General features: G+C 40.0%; 1 protein-coding gene across 1 annotated transcript in view; it reads right to left on the minus strand.

Moving 5' to 3' along the window:
• Positions 1-20,512, minus strand: part of LOC122815187 (anoctamin-2-like) — a 2,140,961-nt gene that overhangs the window by 798,385 nt on the left and 1,322,064 nt on the right. The window contains exon 15 of the mRNA XM_044087470.1: positions 1,817-1,900. Coding sequence (XP_043943405.1) covers positions 1,817-1,900 — 84 coding nt within the window. The remainder of the gene's footprint in view (positions 1-1,816; positions 1,901-20,512) is intronic.

Genomic DNA, 20,512 nt, shown 5'->3' on the forward strand with positions numbered 1-20,512 from the left:
ACTACTGAGGGTCAGCTCACAGTGTACCTGTTGAGCTTAGATAACTCATGCAGATTCATCACCAATAGTTGCCACAGCAACAGAAGTAAAGAAATGTGTACCTAAAGATTTCCCTACATGTGGTAACTGACTGAATTTACATTTCCCCAGAATTTGTATTGTGAACTTACAGGCACTCCAGGACCAAAGTTTGTGTGCAATGACAGTGCACTTTATTGGGCTCCTTTCCTCACTATTGTGCAACTCTAGAGTTAGTATACATAATTTAGGGTGTATTAGGGACTGCCCCAATCCCACGAGGGTGTGCAAAGAAACTTGAACACTGAAAACAAAAACAGAAAAAGAAAAACTTCTTTCAGTCCTTCCACATCATTTATACAGAAGCTGATTTCTTGACCATTTGAGAACGACCACTCAGAAGTCAACTGAATATGTGCTTACTGTTCATATGCAAAATACATAGACACATACACACACACACACACACACACACACACACACACACACACACACACACACACACACTCACTCTCTAAATCACAGAACCAGCTTAAAAGACTTCTGGAGAATTATTCTCTGGTGTTTCTTTCTGAAGTTAACAGACGTCAGAAATAGACAGCTCTACTGTCCCTAAGTGATGCATTATTACATTGTGAGCTGTATCCCAGTACAATAAGAGCACAGACAAATCTGATGTCCCATCCTGTGGCACTTAGCAATAAAAAGAAGTTGTAACTCAACCACCTTCTGAAGACATAAGAAGTGTATCTCTATGATGATATCAATTACACCATGTCTGCTATAGCTATAATTTAAAGAAGCAAAACTTGCTGTGTAATACTGTTAACTCAGACGTTCCAACAAGGAATTCATTTTGCAATAAATGAAAGTGATGGTTAATCAATGATTTCAAAATACTGTTAAGTTCTACTCTAAATGATGACCCACTGCTATTTTGTGAGGATGAAACATGACATAACTGTCAAATACAAAAATAGCTGGCTGCTACTAAAGTTGGATATAATCATTTCATTTTGAAAGAAGTATTACAGATGTCCAGGTTTGAAAACTTCTGTCACATGTAATGTTTTATCACTTCAGGTGTACTCCTTACCCATCTACAGTATGTGGCACAGTGTCCGGGTGTGCTCCATAACCATCTACAGTATGTGGCACAATGTCTAGGTGTGCTCCTTATCCATCTACAGTATGTGGCACAATGTCTAGGTGTGCTCCTTATCCATCTACAGTATGTGGCACAATGTCTAGGTGTGCTCCTTATCCATCTACTGTATGTGGCACAGTGTCTAGGTGTGCTCCTTATCCATCTACAGTATGCGGCACAGTGTTTAGGTGTGCTCCTTATCCATCTATAGTATGTGGCACAGTGTCTGGGTGTGCTCCTTATCCATCTACAGTATGTGGCACAGTGTCTGGGTGTGCTCCTTATCCATCTAGAGAACAGTGTCCTTGCTTTAGCTGCCACTAATCTAAAGTGTGAATATGTATCATGAGATGGGGTGAAGAAAAAGGCCATTAATACCGAAACAGCTTCAAAGGCAGTCCATGCTTACTAACCCATTTCTAAAGTGGGGGTAGCTTTCATAATTTTCTAAACAGCTTCACTGGGAGTGATTTAAACATTTCACCTCAGTAATTCCAAGCTGAAAACCAAACCATTATAAAAGACAATGCCTGTTATACATGCAGTGACAATGATAACATATTGGTGAAATTAATCAAGAGCACTTTTACAATAAACAAACTATGATAAAGATTCAAAAATATACATACTTCAGAAAAAAATGTTGCTTACCAGGTGTACACCGCCCATTGCAGACAACACCTTGTCTTTCCACTTATTCTTGGTCACATCCGTATTATCTTCTTCCTTTTCCTGCTGTTGGAGGACAGAATGGATTTTAGTACTATAAATCAAAGTACAAGCTTGTACTTCAGAAGACTATCCATAAAGACATTGCTCTAGTTGACTGATAGCACCCCTAGTTGGCTTAGTTATGACATTCACTTAATTTTGGCTTTACTTAGGCAATAAGACTGTGATAGCCATGAGTTCGGATAAGGTGAAAATAAAGGCTTCTGCATCATATATTTGCAGTCTGATTCTAATGGCAACTGGGCCATGTGCCTGCCAACACAACTGGGTAACAATTCCATCAAAATAAATAAACCAACTGAAACACTTTCACAACTACCCCCTGCACTATTTGCAGTTTCTTCAATAGGTGATCTACGTTTGACATTTTCATTTTTCCTGATCATTAATGTTTATGCTGTAAGAATAATTTCATAATCCAAGCAAAGTAATAATTTGAGTAAACACTCACTAATCTCATTCCGTGAATTCCAAGTTGTGAACATATCATTTCAGAATTTTCTGCACACGTGCAGTTCTTGCCATACTGAAAATCCATTGTACATTATGAATTTTAGGAAGTATGTACTTCTGGTTGGGAAGGGCTTATGTAGTTTACCACTGCCTCGGCTTCTAGTGGGATCACTGATGTTATATTAGCGATGTGCCTTATCCCTTGAAGTCTCTTATCAATGAAGATGATTAATATGTCACAGTTTCTCTGCTTGAGTTGACAACATCCTACTTTGCTGTTTTGAATATATATATATATATATATATATATATATATATATATATATTTTTTTTTTTTTTTAATTTCTTTTAGTGTCTAGTGCACATCAAGTGCTTGGCTTATCATCATTACTGTTATTATTGTTGTTAAAACTATTTTTGTATTTTCTAGTCCTATAGATCTTTTCATCTGACTTCCTTAAGTACAGAACTGCTGTTATGTGTCATGACAACAAACTCCGGATTTTTAAATTATAATGTTTTATCTCAAAGTTTTGTATTATATTGCTACTTGTTTATCAATGCTGAAGCTTTCTACTGTAAAGTAGCCATGTATGCACTGAATTCATTTTTGTTCTATATTTACTAAGATCTCTTTGAACTCTTATTTGCTTGATCATTATCTGTCCATGCTATATTCAGTTGTGTTGTTATGTCCTTAGTAACTGCTTGTTTGCTACTTACTATAATAATGTGTAAGGACTGAAAAGCATGTCAAAGGCATGACATTTGGCCTTTTCCAACATCACTGTGAAAAAAATCAGTCAGGGAAAGAGTGAGTACTATTTGCATTCTTTAATAATCACTAAGTTGTAATTACCTTAGAGTGAGAATGTATAAGTAACAGGTATATGGGGGAGTCCCTATTATGGGAAGGAGGTGCTGAGGGGCTTCTACTCTCCAAAACTCATTTTTGGTATTTCTACATTTCCACAAATTCCCAATAACCTTAAGTATCTATGTATGGAATTTATATATACTCAAGGTTAACACAATTCATACTGAAATGTATGAGTTTGTTTTTTTACAGTTTGTATGTTTCTTGGTAACAAATAAGACCCTAGGTGTTATGTTTGTAAAATCCATCAATTTTCACTGTTAACTAGAGTATCTGAAAATCTGTGATGCTTTTTTTGCAACATATGCCTGGTATGTTCAATACTTAACTACATACACCCCATATATACCCCACATCTGGAAGGTCAGGAAATCTACTTACGTAAAGTCAAGACACTGCTTACTTAATTCAATAACTTCAGTAAGACTGACTGACTGTCACAAATGGAAATCAAATAATAAAAAATATACAACTAGCTTATCTAGGATTGGAGAGTTTTTATTCCAACAGTAAAAGCATTTTCTTTCCACAAATTCTCAAAACTTCAACAGACTTGAGAACAGAAACCAGAGGAATCCCCCAAGTCATATGCACCATTTGGCCTGATTACTGTACTACAGCAGACTTTCTATTTTTCAGTCCCATAAATGCTGCTTTATCTGGTCAGCTCAGCTTAAACTATTATCCTTCAGTGTAAGCATAGCAAACCAAAGTCTTTTAACTTCTCTAGTCTGCTCCTCCAGCAAACTACTGTCTTCATGAAAGATTCTCTTTTTTTGTTTACTGTTTTTTCTTCTGTCTACACTTTGGCTCTTTAACTGTCACAGTTTTCTCGACACATACAAACCATTTGTAATACTCATGGATACTGCATTTCATCCCTTTGCAACGCATTCTTAGCTTTACACATTAATTCTGACGTGCTCCTGCTGCCTTTCAAAGAATACAAACAGCACCCAGCATAAAACACTGTCATTTTGCAGCTAGCAAAGTACACAACATACCATAGGCTGCAGTGATGCAGCGGTTAGCATTGTAGCCTCTCTCTGCTTTGATTCTTGGCTTGAGCACCTTCTGTACAGAGTCTGCATGTCTTCCCTGTGGTCAAGTGAGTTTTAGAAACATGCAGGTGTGTGTGTGTGTGTGTGTGTGTGTGTGTGTGTGTGTGTGTGTGTGTGTGTGTGTGTGTGTGTGTGTGCGCGCGCGCACGTATGCGTGCGCCTTCTGTGAAGGTTGGGCACCAGGCTGGCAACTCGACACCATAAAAACTCCACTGCCAATCATTCTGTGGACCGGTGATCTGCTGTGCCAACCCCTAACAGGAAAAGCTGAACGATATTGCTTTGCTAAATACACAGCTTAGGTAATATTACAGGCAGAATGAATTAGGAATGTCTAGTCTGCCTCCACTACAACTATTTTGCATATCTGCATTTGGAATAATAATCACTGTGAATATTTATTTGTTTATTTTTTATTTATTTATCCTTTGTGGACCAGGTTACACCCACTAGGCTACTGACCCACTAGGCTAGTAGCCTTTTTTCAGGGAAGACCCAAGGTAGTATTTATATGACTAGAGGATATTTGATCTGGGCATCTGATAATTTTCCCCATTCTTTATATAGGTGCTGTGGAATCTTTTACATCCAACTCATCCACCACCAGCTCAGGCAGACAAGGCCTCGGTTTAACATGTCATTGTCATTTGTTTGTTTTCAGGGCAGTAGTCATCAATTTATCATAAAGCTTACTTCATGAATATGTATTTATTTACTTGATTTGCTTACTGGGCAGGTAGGTTGGTTTAAGAAAGCTTTTCAGCCATGACTCATGCAGTGAGTAACATTTGTCTTAATAAGCATAACAAGATAGAAACTCCAGCTAACAGTGTCTTATACTACTGCTGTTGTTCACATTCATTCTGATAGACCTGAGAAGCTATAGATTCCAGTTTTACAATAGTTACACATATTTATACATATCTTGAATTTTTTTTCATTCCCAGATATATACTATATCAACTTTTTAAGACTGATAACAGTCAAAGTAAGATCTTAGTTAAGGACTTCATATATTCTGCAACAATCTTTTGTAAGTGTATATATGCCAATATTTTTGGCAGAATGTTTAGCAAGTTAAATCATCTGCTTATAGAATTTTATAACAAAAATGTATTTGTGATTTAACATTTCTTTCACGGATATGCAGACTTTGTGTCTTATACAAAATGTTTCTACGCTACCCACTTTATAGGAAGAGCTCTGGGTAAAATTAATCTCAAATTACTTTTACTGGCCACAAGTCTCATACAAAATATATTAAGAATTTTAAGTTTTGTACCATAATATTTAAATGTTTCTGTGACAAAAGGACATATTACTAGCACAACTAGCTGGAATTTTGTAAATAATTATATGTCATTTGTGAATATCAAACTAGTCTATACAAGATGTTTGTGTTAAAATGTATTAGAACTATATGTTGTGTATATCAGACTGCTTTGCACAGAAGTTTGTGTTGAAAATGTACTTGTAAACTGCTGTGTTTAAAATGTAGCCACAGTGTGCCCTACTGGAAGAAAGCAGACATGTACATGCACTATTGTAACTGTTTAAATGTATATATTTTAACAGTGGAAACTGGAATACAGGAGGTTAACCTCAGTCCAGAAACTTTAGAAAAATATCTGAAATTAAATTACTTTATAGGCTACACCATAAAGATGTTTAACTGCAGCTAGAGACACAATGTCTGTACTAGGGAGCTTTCTGTATTGTCTTTCGGGTGAACTAATTGCTACTTTGGAAGCATGAAGAAATGTGATTGTTATATGACTTCCAGCATCTGCCAAAGATTTGAACAAAATCCTTGTATGAATATTTTTACAGGTAGATGCTAAATACTGCCAGCTTCAGCAATGGGGGTTTTGCCTAGGAACCAGAAGTCAGATGACAAGAAATTATGTCATTCTGCAAGCTATCCCAGCGGTAATATTTTATATATTATTTTGAGAAGTCTCTTAGTGAGACAGATCATTCTGCATTATGTCTTGGACCTGACAGTAATAAGAACCATTCACCACATCATCTGTCTTGCTGTAGTGAAGTAAGTTTCTAGGGAACAGTATAACTCTCTTAGATACAGTCTGGAATATAGTGAAGCTTTGTTTAGATTTAGTTTTTCTTTATTTGTGTGAGCCCATATTGCAATGTTATTTTAAATATGTCCTGTTGTTTTGAACTCTGATGTCACTGTGGATATATACTTAGTATTGTCTTGTTCTTTTACTATTTATTATTAAATATATTTAAACCGTTCACTGTGGCTGATCCATGTAGAGATATTTAAGTTTTGAGAGTACTTGCATATTTATTTGGTGACACTGTGTGGGCCACTCCTAATAGCCTTGCTCTTGGTCAAACTACCATTTGTGTTAATATTAACATTACACAGTAAGATTAGACACCGTTTGTTAAGGGCCTTAAGGTTGCTGGCAGGAGTGACTAGTGGCAGTGAAATCTATCTTACAATCTGGACAGAAGGGGTCATAGCTAGTAAACCTATTCCAGGTGTGTGTGTGTAAGTCAAACCTCAAAGAGTGTGTGTGTGTCAGCTACTTGGGAAGGGACACGAAGCACTGGATGGACATAGAGGGTGATGGAGGTCTTGGCTTGGTCACTCAGCTGAGATCTCAACTATATAGCTGTGCCATTGGGGAGTCTTACTGGGTATCTGGAGAAAGAGTAAGAAACCAGCCTCAGACTGACTGTGGTCTCTGTGTGCTCTTAAGGGAAACTGCACATGATGCAGAGAGCTGTATCTGGAAATACTGTGTGTGTACCTATTATCTTCCCAGTGAACACCCCACCCCCCCACCCCACTATTGCCTGTGGTGAGGAATGAGATTCCTTGACTACTGGTTGGCAGTGGTGGTCCGTCACAGTTTCTAGCACTTTTAAAATAAAGTGAATCAGTTTTTCTATAGTCTTCAAAAACTGATGTTGTATAATGCTGTTAAACCTACATTCCACACGGTGAGTATTGTACTGTACTGTATTTCCCACACAAATGTGTATATTTTTATATATATATATATATATATATATATATATATATATGAAGTTGATTCTTATTTACTTCAGCATATAAAAATGCATTTTGTCATATTCATCACATCCTGTAAAATGAATGTCATACTTGTCAAATACTCCTGAAATTCTATTATAAAAATATTATCCCTATCTCACTGGGACCAATAATCATCTAGAAACAGTGGCATATTTTGGTGCCATGAACTGCTTCTAAGGGGGATCTATTGGGGGAGGTGGATATGTTAATTGTGCAGGAGTACACTGTGTGGCTGAGGGGTAGTTAGAGGCTCAGTAAAACACACCTAAGGGTAGTTTGTCATTTATATATATATATTTTTACATTTAACCATGTGCGAAAAGGTCACCAAGACAAATTCTTTATGAAAGATTAATAAAGGAGAACAACTGATTAGAGCCTGCAACTTGTGGTTAAGGTCAGCAATAAAGCTGCCTTCCAAATTAAAAATTATACTGATGCAGAAGCATCAGGTTCAAAGAGACACAAAGTTAACATTCCAGGAACTTAATTTAGGTCCCAAGGAGGAGAAATGCATTTCATATGGGGCAGGATGAGCAAAATACATTTGTGAAATGGTTTTGCCTCATAATTTGAAGAATCTGGGGGATCAATAGGTAGACAAGCTTTAATGGATGACAAATGCACTTTAATGGGCCTGAGATAATGACCTAAGGTGAGCAACTCACACAAATACTTTGGGATAATAGGTACCGTCCATCTTAGAAGGGTCCTGGTCTCTACTGTGGCACCATACAGAAAATCTTTTTCCTTTACAAACAGAATTTCTTGTTGCAGGTTTTTTTGCCTCCTTTATTGCCTGTAGCACTTCCACAAAGTAAGGTGCCATTAAGGAATTGAAAATCTATCATCCAAACTGCAAGATCATGGTCTTTAGGTATTAATGAGTGAGACAACCCTTTTTCTGTGTGAGCATGCCCATTCTGCAGGGTAACTTGTGGTGATTGCCCTTGGTTAATTGAGGAAGGGAGAACCAGTGCTGCCTAGGCCAAAAAAGGTCAGCAGCATCATCCCTAGATTGTCTTTCTGAATTTTCTGAAGAAACTCTAGAATGAGTGGAAAGGAAGAGAAGGCATACTAGAATTTCTTTTTCACATTTATGTGCTTTGGTGTATCCTGAGGATCCCACAAGCACTGCACTTGAACTCCCATGGACACTGCTCCCCATGCAAAATCTGAAGAGTCTATCTGAACAGAATGGACTTGAGTCTGAAGACAGAAAGTGGGTTCTGGATTCAGAGACAGATGATCGCTTCAACACTGCAGTTCCTCTTTCACAAATCCCAGTCCTGGTACCTGGAAATCCAGTGGATGAAGGTGCTGGGTCCAACAATTCTTCAAGTACTACTGCATTTTTCTTATGTGTAGTCAAACAAGTGGTATCAGGAGGATCATTCTTGCCATGAGGACTAGGATTTTAAGGAAATCTCTTGCTGAAGCCATGTCTAGAAGAGAGAAATCCTAGAAAAAAATCTAAGTTCTGCAATATTTTCCTGTCAAAAGATAAAAATAAAGCAGGGTAAAACAGTAAGGACAGGCCTCTAGTGAATTAACAGCTTCACAAGGTGCTAGAAGAATAAGTGACCTACCTGCAAATGAAAGATATGTATCTGCATATGCAATAAATGCAGCAGAAGGTCCAAGAGATTGAAGAATAAACAAAGATTATGAACAGAAGGTTATCATGTTATACTCAGGAAGATAATGCTCATTAGATTAAAAAAATAATTAATCAATCTGCTAATACAACACAGAGTTGAAAAGGAAGAGAAAGTTAAGCAAATTTCTTATCTAAAGAATTACGGTAAGAAAGCCACATAGGAGAAATGTGGTCATCAGAAATACTGTGGAGAATTTAAGTGATAAAGTAAAAATGAGGTACGGGCACCTAGCACACAAAAGTGAGAGAAGGAAAATGAGTTACAAGCATCAAGCACAGAAATAAACATGAAGAAAAGAGAGCAGGTTACTAGAAGTGGTATTTTTAACCTACTGCAAAACGAGAAAGATGTTTCCTGCCATGGCAGGGTCATGTCTGGACTTATCCACGGCAGAGTCATGTCTGAATTTGTTAAGGTGATGAAAGTCCATACAGGCATGAAGAGGACTTATAGTCATTTCCCAAGAATAAAACTATCAGGTTACAACCTGCACAGTGTCAGAAGAAACCTGACCTGACTGAAGACCATGTAGTAGCAGAGGTATAACCAGGTGAATGCTCCAAGGGGTAACGGTAAGTTTATTTGGGTTAAAACTGAGGAACACTTGCATAATGACACTAAAGAAGAATCCATGAAAAACAATGGCACTGTTTATAGAGTGAATAAACTAAAATGTTTTGTATGATCCCATTTTGGGGATTTAGATATAAAGTGTCTCACGTTATTTTGATTTGTGCAATCTGATGGCTGTAGCTAGTTTTGCTCATGTTGCAAATTCTGCTCATAATATCTACGGTGATGCATGGTAATTATTTCTATTTATGCATGACAGTACTACAGATTTAACATGTCATGTTTCTAATCACAAGAATATGCAAAAAAATATATGCAAAGGGGTGAATGAAGGAAAGACTGAGGAGAGATGAAATGCAGAAAAAGAACAGAATAGTTACTCCGAGAGTAAAGCTAAGGAGTCAGAATAACGGAATAGTCTCTCAGAAAGTAAACAAAGGGTGTCAGAACCCATATGTCAATACTCCATCAGATTTGAGTTCCTGAACAATTCATTTTCCTGAGCAATGGGTTTTAAGGGTCCAGAACAATTCAAAATTGTGGAATCATAAAGAGGTCACCAAAGTAACTGTGATATTGTCCATACAAAATTGGAGGACTTTAAGAACCAGGGTGGATATTTACCTTGGGGGTGAAGTGGACACTGCGAGGACTTTGAAAAAAAAAAGAAGTGCATTATTGTGGACACATAAGCTGTTCCACTATGGCTTTAGGGGAATACATTAGTTCAGCCTCAGCTCCTTCTGAGCTTGGCTTTGCGCAATGTAATGTGAGTAGTTTTGGGGCTGGCTATGAAAGAGTTAACCCTGCTAAAACAGAATACCCGGATAAAAGTAGTTCCAAAACGATGAAGCCTGCTACCTGGTTCATATCAGGCTGTGAGAATATATAAAGCAGAATGTTTAAACCATATTCTGAAGGTTGAAAGTACCTTTTTACTCAGGTGATACCTGTAAAGGGATTGGATATGTTGTCTTGAGACTGGCTAGCAAGGAACCCACACAAGTTATTGGGGTGACTTTACTTTAAACTGCAATGAACTTGTTTATGCCAAGTGAAGAACCATTTTATGTTTGCGAGTCAAATGAGGCTGCACGTTATTTTCAGTTGTCTACATTTGGTTACTGTCTCAAGAAAAGGCAGTTAAGTCCTTAAGAAGAATAAAACTTCATTTTGTTAAAATGGACAGAAATGTGTTTTTCCTAAAGATTAATAGCACAAGAGATGTTAGCAACACATACAGAAGGCAGGTTATCAAAAAATAATTTGTTGTAAGATCAGTAGATTTTCCCTGTCATTTTCCAGGCCATTGCTGTATTAGGATGTCACTACAGACAATGTATTTTAATAAAGAGATAGGGGTGCAGAAAGTACAGCTGTGTAAATAAATTTACCATAAAAGTAGATGTTCAAATGATCAGTGCTGCAGATGCCGTAGCTATAAGGGTTACATCCTGCCAAGGATATAACAGATGGACAGCTTCCAAAGCTTTAGGGCAACTTGCATGCCCCCAAACCATCAGTCAACTCAAGCTGAGCTGAGTTAAAAGGTTTGGATGCCAAGCTCTTCAGAGCTTTCATGCCAACAGAGACAGAGAGTCTCAGCCCTAAAAGGACAATGCTAGGAACAACAAACCTAAGTATTCACACCTTGGCATAAAAAAACACACCAAAAACAAGGCGAATGGACAGAAGGAGTGGCCACTGCAGCAGTGATCATTCGAACATCTAGTATTATGGTAAGTTTACTTACACAACTGCACTATGTTCATCATATTGACCATTGCTGCTGTAGTCCTAGCTATATGGGTAGATTACCCTAGCTTACCACATTTGGGATGTGGAAGGAGAAGAGTCCAAGAGCCCCTAGATAACGGTCCCAACAAAGCCTGATCTAGACCAAGAGAAGGAATCAAGCTTATAGCATTTTATAAAACTATGTACACAGGACCCAGTTTCTGCTAGTAGAATACTTCTAGAATCCATCCCTTTCCAAAAAGCCATATATGAAGTCAAGGACCTGGCAGAGTGGGCCTTGACCCTGTCTGTTATGATGAATACAACAAAAGGCAAAAGCCTTAGATAACCACTTGGGAACAGTCTGCTGTGAAACAGTTTGTCCCTTCTTCTTACCTTCCCAAGAAATGAACAATTGATCCAAATACTTGAAAGATGTACTTCTGTCAAGATAGCACAAGGACATTCGAGGTACACAGGACCCGTTATCCCTCATTTTTAGGTTCAGTAAAGAAAATGGAGAGATGGATAATTTGGCTTAAAATAAACACAGATACCACTTCACAAAGAAAGATTGGTTCTCCAAAAACCCTGTCTGTGTGGAAAATGAAATATGGTTGACTCACCATAAGAGCCTGCAACTCAGACACCCTTCTTGCAAAGGTCAGAGCAATCAGTAAAACTGTTTTCCATGTTAAGAACCTCAAGTCAGTCAGGTTAGCTGGTTTAAATGGAGCAAGTGTTAGCTTCTCTAACACAAAATTAAGATCCCAAGGAGGGGGCACCATTTTTCTAGGAGACCTCTTATGAAAAAAAAAACCCTTTCAAAAACATTTTGACATGAGAATGCATTAAAAGAGGAGGATCCAGTGGCAGACATGCTGAAATGGCTAATAAATGAACCTTGATGGAGGAGTAAGAAAGGCCATACTAAGACACTAATATCATAAAACCAGAGGACAATGAGTCCTGAATGGGTACTAATTAGGTTGTTGGCATCAACTAAAAGAAAAAAACTTTTCCATTAACTAATATATGATTTTCTAATAAGGCTTTTTTCCACCCATTAGTATCTGCTGCATGTCCTCGGTACACAGGTGCCTAAAAGGAATTAAGACTCTATCATTCAGGCAGTTAACTGAAACTGATTGTGATCAAGGTTTATCAAATATACCCTGATCTTATTAAAAAGCTCCATTCTGTGATAAAGCTCATGATAATAACACATGATAATTTCCAAAAGAAGAGAGAACCACTGTTGTCTGTGCCAAGAGGGAGTCACCACTATGATCTTCAGGGATACCTTCTGAATCTTCAGAAGTACCTTGGATATCTGTGAAAAGGGTAGAAAAGCATTCAGGAACATTTCTATCCAAGGAAAGAAAAGTCATCTGTCTTCCATGCCTTCTTGCATGGATTCCTGCAGCAGAATCTTGCCAGCTGTTTGTTTGGGGTGAAGGCAAATGGGTATACTTCAGGAACTCCCCACAGATGGATCTAATTTTGAAAGACACCATATCTAGTTTCCATTCATGAGGGTCTGCCCTTGTCTTCTCAGCTTGTGTGCTTCATAATTTTGCTCTGACAGAATGCAGGATGCCTGTACTCTTAGACTGTGCTGTAAAGTTATATTATATGCTAGCCTGCAAATGGGGCATGACCTGGTTCCCCCTTGCTTGTTGATTTACCACATAACTGTGGTATTGTCTTTAACAACTTGAAGAGATCTCAGGGACAAATGATGATTCAAAGGGTTACATGCCCAATCAGGGCAAGTATCTTTTATATTTATGTGCTTCTATCTGTCTTCGGTGTCCCACAAACCTGCATTTTTGTCCCTCCTGAAACTGCTCCCAAAGTAAAGTCTGAGGCATTTGTGGTGACTGATTGCTTTGGAACAGGGAGGGAGAATGGGAGTCCTGGATTTTAAAAAAAATTGCTGTCTCCATCAAGTGATTTTTCTTCTGACAAACTCCAGCATTGGGCTTTGTAAAGAAAAAGGAAGTTAGTGCTGGGACCAAAAAGACTTCAGATACCAATCTATCTTTCTTATATGGAGTCTTGTCAAGGGTATCATGAAAACCATGGATGCCACAAGATCCAAAATCCTGAGAAATTCCCTTGCAGTGCCAGAAGTCTGAGTGGAAAACCTTAGAAAGAGATCTAGATTTGAATCTATTTTTTTCCTAAAGAAGAAAAGCTCTTTGAACTTCAGTGTCAAGCTTACACCCCAAGAACACAATCCTGTTTGAAAGAGTCAACAAAGACTTTTGAATGTTTTCTTGGAATCCCAGCTTGTGTAAGAGATCTCTCACCCAAGTGAAAGATTCCTGAAATTTTGAAAAAAACTCTGCAAAGATATGCAAATGATCTAAATATGGAATATTTTGCATGCTGTGTAGCCTGCATTAAGCTATTTCTAGAGATAGATACTTTGTGAATACTCTTGGCGGGGTGGATAGACCAAAGGCAGAGAACTGAAAATGTGATTGAAACATACAAAACCTTAACAAACTCCTGAAGTCTGGATAAACAGGTATGTGATAAGCATCTTTTAAATCTACTGTTACCAGGAAATTAGAATGAGGAATAAGAGGCAACAGGTTGTAAAATTACATTATTTTGAACTTGGGCACTATAACAAACAGGTTTAGGAAAGAAAGCTCCAGGACTGGTCTCCAAGCATTTTCTTTCTTTCTTTGGCACTAAAAGCATCCTTGAATAAAAAAAACTTTCCTCACCTGGGAACGAGGACCTGGTTCTATCATTCCGAAGGACAGTACATGGTGAAGGACAGGTGGACATAAAACAGCCTGATTTGGTAGATGTGGGATTACCCCCGGAAAGGAGGAATTTCCTCTCACTGCCATCTATAATCTTGATGAATGATCTTCACAACATATTTGAAACTATCTATTGCCAAAGAGAAAACTGAAGATTCGGACTTTCTGGAAGGAAAATGGGGATGCCAACGTTGGGGGGGGGGGGGGAGCAAGGTCCCTTAAATAGTCATACTGGCTTGTTAGACTGTTCTTGGTTTTAGGAGGTTCCAGAATTCTTTTTACAGCACTTTGCCATTTCTTCTTAAATGTCTGTTTACTTGCATATTGTTGAGACTGCTAATTTTGTTTTTTTTCAAGAATGGATGAGGGGTTAGAGAATCCCTTAAACATTTGGAAAAGGAGGCCTGAAAAATATTAGAGATTCTCTGTATCAGCTTACCCCTTTCATCACACTTCTTGATCACCTCTGCAGCAGAAGGGATGAAATCTAAACCTCTATCCCAATCTAATTTTTAGCATAATCTGTGAGGTTCTGAAAATGCAGCCATGCAAACCTCCTCAAAAGTGGATATAGCCCTGGTAGAAAATCCACTGAGTCATATACACATTGCAAACAATGGAGAATCAGAAACTGAGCTCTGCTCTGAGTTTGAATCAGAAATCTGAGGAGAAAACCCTTTATCTGTCCCTTCAACTTCCTATCTAAAGAGGAATCCCTCTTTCTTTAACCAGAAACTGCTTTATAAAAAGGATCAATAGCCTGAATTAAACCCTGAGCCAGACCCAGTAAACTACTCGTGTCCAAGGAAATTTGAGAAGAAGGAGAAGGTACATGGCAAGTTTTTTTTTTTTTTTTTTACAGGAAAGATGTGGACAACAGTGTTATTAATAGAATCAGCAGCGTCTCCAGGGACATGCACAACATTCTGATGAAAAATGGAAGCCTTCTCTGTTCTGTTTTCCAGGATCAATAAAGCTGGCTCTCACTTGCCCAGTGAATGGACCCCAACAGCCGCAGAGAATGTAGCTAATCCTCCTTCCATAGTGGCTGTAGGTGCTAACCCAGATGGATCCGGGGTAAAGATGAGTGGTCTGAGGTACAACTAATGGCCACAGCAAAGTCACCCTCCTGCAGCTGAGAAAAATTCTTAGCCTGCTGTTTTGGCAAAGTCTGTTGCTTAACTTTTTTTTCTAGTTGGAAGAAGCACCGACCATGGTACTGACAGTTTGTTCCGTGGTGAAGCTGGAAATGGTAGCTATTTTAAATGGAAAACAAGCAACAAAAGCTGATAAAAAAAGAACTTATGTTCTTACCATAACATTCCATCTGTGTTGTTGATCTTCATTCATGACTGATAGCTGTTGGTTCTGTCCTCGCAACTGAGTCGGCCATTATACCAAACTCGCGCCAGCCAAAAAACTCTCGAGCTAAGCCTTTACTCATAGTGTCCCTCTACATATTACCTCAGATCGAGTTTACCCGTAAGGAAAGGATAGATTACAGAGAGAAAAGTGGAGGCTTTTTCTGAGCAACTTCTTTATCCTATGATAGGATGATAGCTGAACCTCCAAGAGTCTTTCTTAGGGGGATGGTGGGTGGGTTGTAATGAATGAATGAAGATCAACAACACAGATGGAACATTATGATAAGAACATAACTTCTTTATCTGATGTTGTTAATCTTCATTCATTCCTTACTGATGGGACAGAGTCCCTAGTTACCTTGTTTCCTGGGAGACCCCATGGAAGAATATTCCTGAGTAATATTGAACCAACGAATGCTCTCTCCTTGAAGACCATATCCAGTTTGTAATGAGTGATAAAGGTTTGAGGAGAGGCCCATGTTGCTGCTGCACAAATGTCATCCATGGACGCTCTTGCATGGAAAGCAACAGATGTTGCCTATGATCTTGTGGAATGTGCTTTGATTTTAGAAGGTAAAGAAACCTTGCTTCGTTGATAAGTAAAAGAAATGCAATCTGTCAACCATTTACACAAAGTAACTTTGGAAACTGGTTTTCCTAATTCTGAGCCTGGGTATGATGTAAACAATTTGTCAGACTTTTGTATGGATTTAGATCTGTCAAGATAAAAATGGAGTTGTCTGTGCATATCAAGCAAATGTAATGTATATACTCATCTGTCTGAGAAATTTAGAAAGATGACTGGTAGATCAATCATTTGATTAACTGTCAAATCAGAGATAACCTTATTTAAAAAGGAAGGATTAGTCCATAGTGATACTCTGTCTTTATGGAAGATCATGTAGGGATGTTTAATAGATAATGACTGTAACTCAGAAATTCATCTTACTGAAGTAATGGCTAATAGGAATAAGGTTTTCTAGGATAAAAAATTTAGGTCACAATTGGCAGCAGATTCAAAAGGAGGATGAGTCAAGGCTTGTAAAACCAATGTCAAATTCCATAGCTCAATCCGTTGTTTGAAGGTGGGTCTAATGTGTAATACTCCCTTCAAAAGGTTTACAGAGATGGCGAGAGATTAAGGATGAGTCTTTAAAACCATTGTGGAAGTTAGAAATTGCGGCAAGATATACTCTAATTGAAGAAGCTGCAGCTCCCAACTGAAGGAGATTAGACAGATAATCTAGAACCATTGATAATGGTGCAGAGAAGGGATTTATCCCTTTTTCTCGAGACCACATAATGAATCTCTACCATTTCCTGAGGTAAAGCTTCCTGCTGGATGATTTATGGGAAGCCAGAAGAATGTTGCAGACAGGGGAGGACAAGTTGTTCTGTCTGGCAATCACCAGAAGTGGAGGAACCAAGCTGTCAGCTTGAGGTTTGATAAATTCAGATATGTCAATTTCTGTGGATGCAATAGTAGTTCCAGAGTTGGATCCAGAATCCAAGGTTGCTGTAGTAGGTGAGGCCAAAGGAAGGGGAACCAAATTTGTCATGGCCAGTAGGGGGCAATGATGATCACTCTGCTTTTCAACCAACAGGCCTTCATTACAAATTGGGGAATCAGTGGTATTGGTGGATAAAGTCCTGTGGGCCAATCGTGTAGAACAGCGTCCCTCGGGGACTCCTCCTTTGGAGGGATTAGGGCAAAGTAGCTGTTGCATTTGTGGTTTGAGGGGGATGCAAATAGATCGCAGCAAGGCTGGCCCCAGCAACTGAAAATCTTCTTCGGTATGACAGGATTGAGGGACCACTCATGAGGTCGGAGAATGCATCCACTCAACTTGTCTGCAGTCACATTGGAATTCCCAGGAATGTGCATTACTATCAGATAGGGGTCGGAAGCTATCGCTCATTGCCAAATTCTCATGGCCTCTTGACACAACAGGTAGGACTTGGTTCTGCCTTGTTTGTTGATGTACCAGACTACTGACATATTGTCGGACTGGATGGCAATCATTCCTGAAGAGAGAGTAGATTTAAATGCTTGCAACGCTAGAAGCACCAGCCTCAGTTCTAGAACACTGATATGCAGATTGGCCTCTATGGATGACCAAGTGCCTTGGACAGTCTTTCCCTGGTACTGCCCTCCACACCCTATCAGGGAGGCATCTGTGGTCACTATAGTTTTGGGCTGAGAAGGGGAGAAAGGTCGACTCCATAGGTTCTCTTCTGGCTTCATCCACAAACGTAAGTCTTGTTTGCAGCAAATTGTTATCCTGATTTGAAATGTCATGGGGAGATTCACTAAAGAAGCCTCATGTGCAGTCTTGCCAGTGGGGCCATCATTATAGATGCTGGCATGGATCCTAGTAGTTGAAGGACTGCTCAAACTGGCACTCTGTCCTGACTATCACTCAGAGTTGCGATCTGAGTCTCTGTATCCTGTGACAAGGTTGGTAGCCTAGGCAAAACTGGGTATCAAATCATGCCCTTATGAACTCCAGTTTTTGAGAAGAGATTAGTTTGCATTTGTCCTTGTTTAGTGTTATCCATAGTTGTTTCAAGAAATGCAGGGTGCAAATGGATTGTCAAGACTACTAGATGCCTGGTTGGGGTGATGAGGAGCCAATCGTCTCGATACGGAAACACCTGGAATCTTTGCAGTCTCAAGCGAGCTGTTACCACTGCCATGCATTTGGTGAACACTCTGGAGGCTGTGGAGAGACCAAAGGGCAGTGCTCAGAATTGGTAGTAATTGGCTCCAAGCCAGAAGTGGAGAAATCTTCTGGAACGTTTGTCCATTTTTTTGTGGTAATACGCATCCTGAAGATCTACAGAGCACATCCAATCATCTTTGCCCAGGAAGGGGAGTATCAACTGTACCATGACCATCTAGAATTTCTCTTGTTGGACAAATTTGTTTAGGATGCTGAGGTCCAAAAAGAACCTTGAGTAAAAACTGGATTCTATTTGGTCTGGAGGGACTGTTTGGATGACTCTTTTTTGAAGCAGCTTTTGGATTTCTAGAGCTGCTGATTACCTTTGACTGGGTGGTACGTCGGGAATGCACCTTAAAGGCTATGGGAAAATGTTGAAGGGAATGAAATAACCTTTGGTAATTATCACCTGCACTCAGGAGTCTATGGTTATTTTTTGCCAGGCAAGGTGGTGCAGAGATAAATGACCACCAACTGCTTCCAGAGATAAGCAATTGGACTGCTCTTTAGGAACACTGGTAGGACTGTCCAGAGAAAGAATCTCTGACCTCTGGTTACGGGGACCCCCTCTGCCTCTAAAGGGGCATCTTGCAGTTGAGTTTCCCCCCTACTCCGGGGGGAAAACTCACAACGTGTGTCATGGAAAGTACTTTGGGATTTTTTGTACCACATCTTTCCACTCCTCTGATTCCTGGAATAGGATCGGTGGGGTGTGGAAAAACATACACCCATGGCAGATGAGGTCTTGCCATTGTTTTCACACCTGGTTAAAGTGTCTTTTACCTTTGAGCCAGAGACAGAGATGAGGCCTCTACAGGGGCATTAAGGAAGGAAGACTTAAAAGGGTCCGCAAAGTCACAAAACGCATCCAGGGGTGACATCTTGTAACAACGCCTGCGCCCACTACTATAGCCCCTTTGGTCGAGTGCAAAATTAACCTCATGGACGAATTAGAGATGGAGTCCAGGGTTATAAGCTGCAAGGCAACTTTGTCCTGTACCTCATCAGGCACTGCTCCTGCCAGGGTTTCTGAGAATTCCATAATCAGGTCTCTCTGAAGCTGAGTAAAATGTGCCAAATAAGTCAGGGACTGGATGGTAAAGTTCGCTGAACAATACACCTGCTTCCCAAGTCTGTCTATCGCCCGAGACTCCCTGTTTGGGGGATGGACTGAAGTGCTCTCCTCAGCGAGCTCTTTTTTAGTGGCCGCTGCCACAACCATAGCACCTACTAGAAGAGCCCTGGACCAGTGAGGATTATTTTCTGGGGGGGGTGAAAGAATTTTGTCTGACCTCCAGAGGATAAGTTCAATGGTATCAGGACTATTCCATGCACGTTGCACGATGAGCTGTATGAGTTCATTTTCAGGCAGGGTCACCCAGGTGGTAGAGGGCCAGGCTCAGAAAGCCTGCAAGAATACGGACTCCTCAGAGGAAGGGGTGGTGGTCTTCCAATCACCCCGCTGCTTCAGGATTTCCAAGATGTTTGCAAAGAAGACACCATCGGGGGTGATCGAAGGGACCCTTCCCCTTCATCACAGTCTGTATCTTGGGTCAAGGATTCCTCTGGGGAATCCACGTGCTTCCTCTTGCACAATCTCTTGTGAGGAACCTCCTCAACAGGAGCATCTGAGGAGAATCTTGCAGAGGGGGGAACCTTGCTGAAGGATGTCTTGAGGTTTCTGAGCCCAGTGTCCATGAGTAGTGTGCTGTGTCAACTGCAGCTCAGAGGATGTGGGATGAGGGGTCTCCAACGCTGAGGGGACCAACTGAGAGGGTGGAGAGGCCAAAGCCCTCTCCATCACCTGGAAAGCAGGTCCTCCCAAAGAGGGGTGGGAGCCCAGAACCGAGAAAGACAACCTCGGGACCGGGGTAACACCTCGCTCCAAAGAACCCGCTGCCAGGGAGGAAGCTATGGGAGGAGATGCCTCTGTCAAGGCAACTGGAACCATGGCAGACGTGCAAACAGGAGACACCATGCCAGGGAAAACAGTGCTGACAGACCAGTCTCGGTCCTGAGGAAGGCCTGGCTCAGGGAGAGTCAAAGGCCAAAGGGCAGGCTCCGGTACAGTGGTAAGATCTACCACTGGTACCGAGAACCTGGAACTGGAGTTGACATCAGTGACTAGTGCTCCAAAATCTGCAATGAGGTTGAAGGAGAAAAATATTGTGGAGACCTTGGATAGGATCCCTCGGCTCTGAGTGGGAGGGAGGGTTTGGATGGAGATGATATTCCTCTGGCTTCCAAGAGTTAATCCATGATCCTCACTATGTCCAGTTCTGAAAGACACTTGGAGGATCATGTAGACATCCC

The sequence above is a fragment of the Protopterus annectens genome, chromosome 11.part0 (genome assembly GCF_019279795.1).
Source record: "Protopterus annectens isolate FY-2018-M chromosome 11.part0, PAN1.0, whole genome shotgun sequence".
Taxonomy (NCBI): domain Eukaryota; kingdom Metazoa; phylum Chordata; order Ceratodontiformes; family Protopteridae; genus Protopterus; species Protopterus annectens.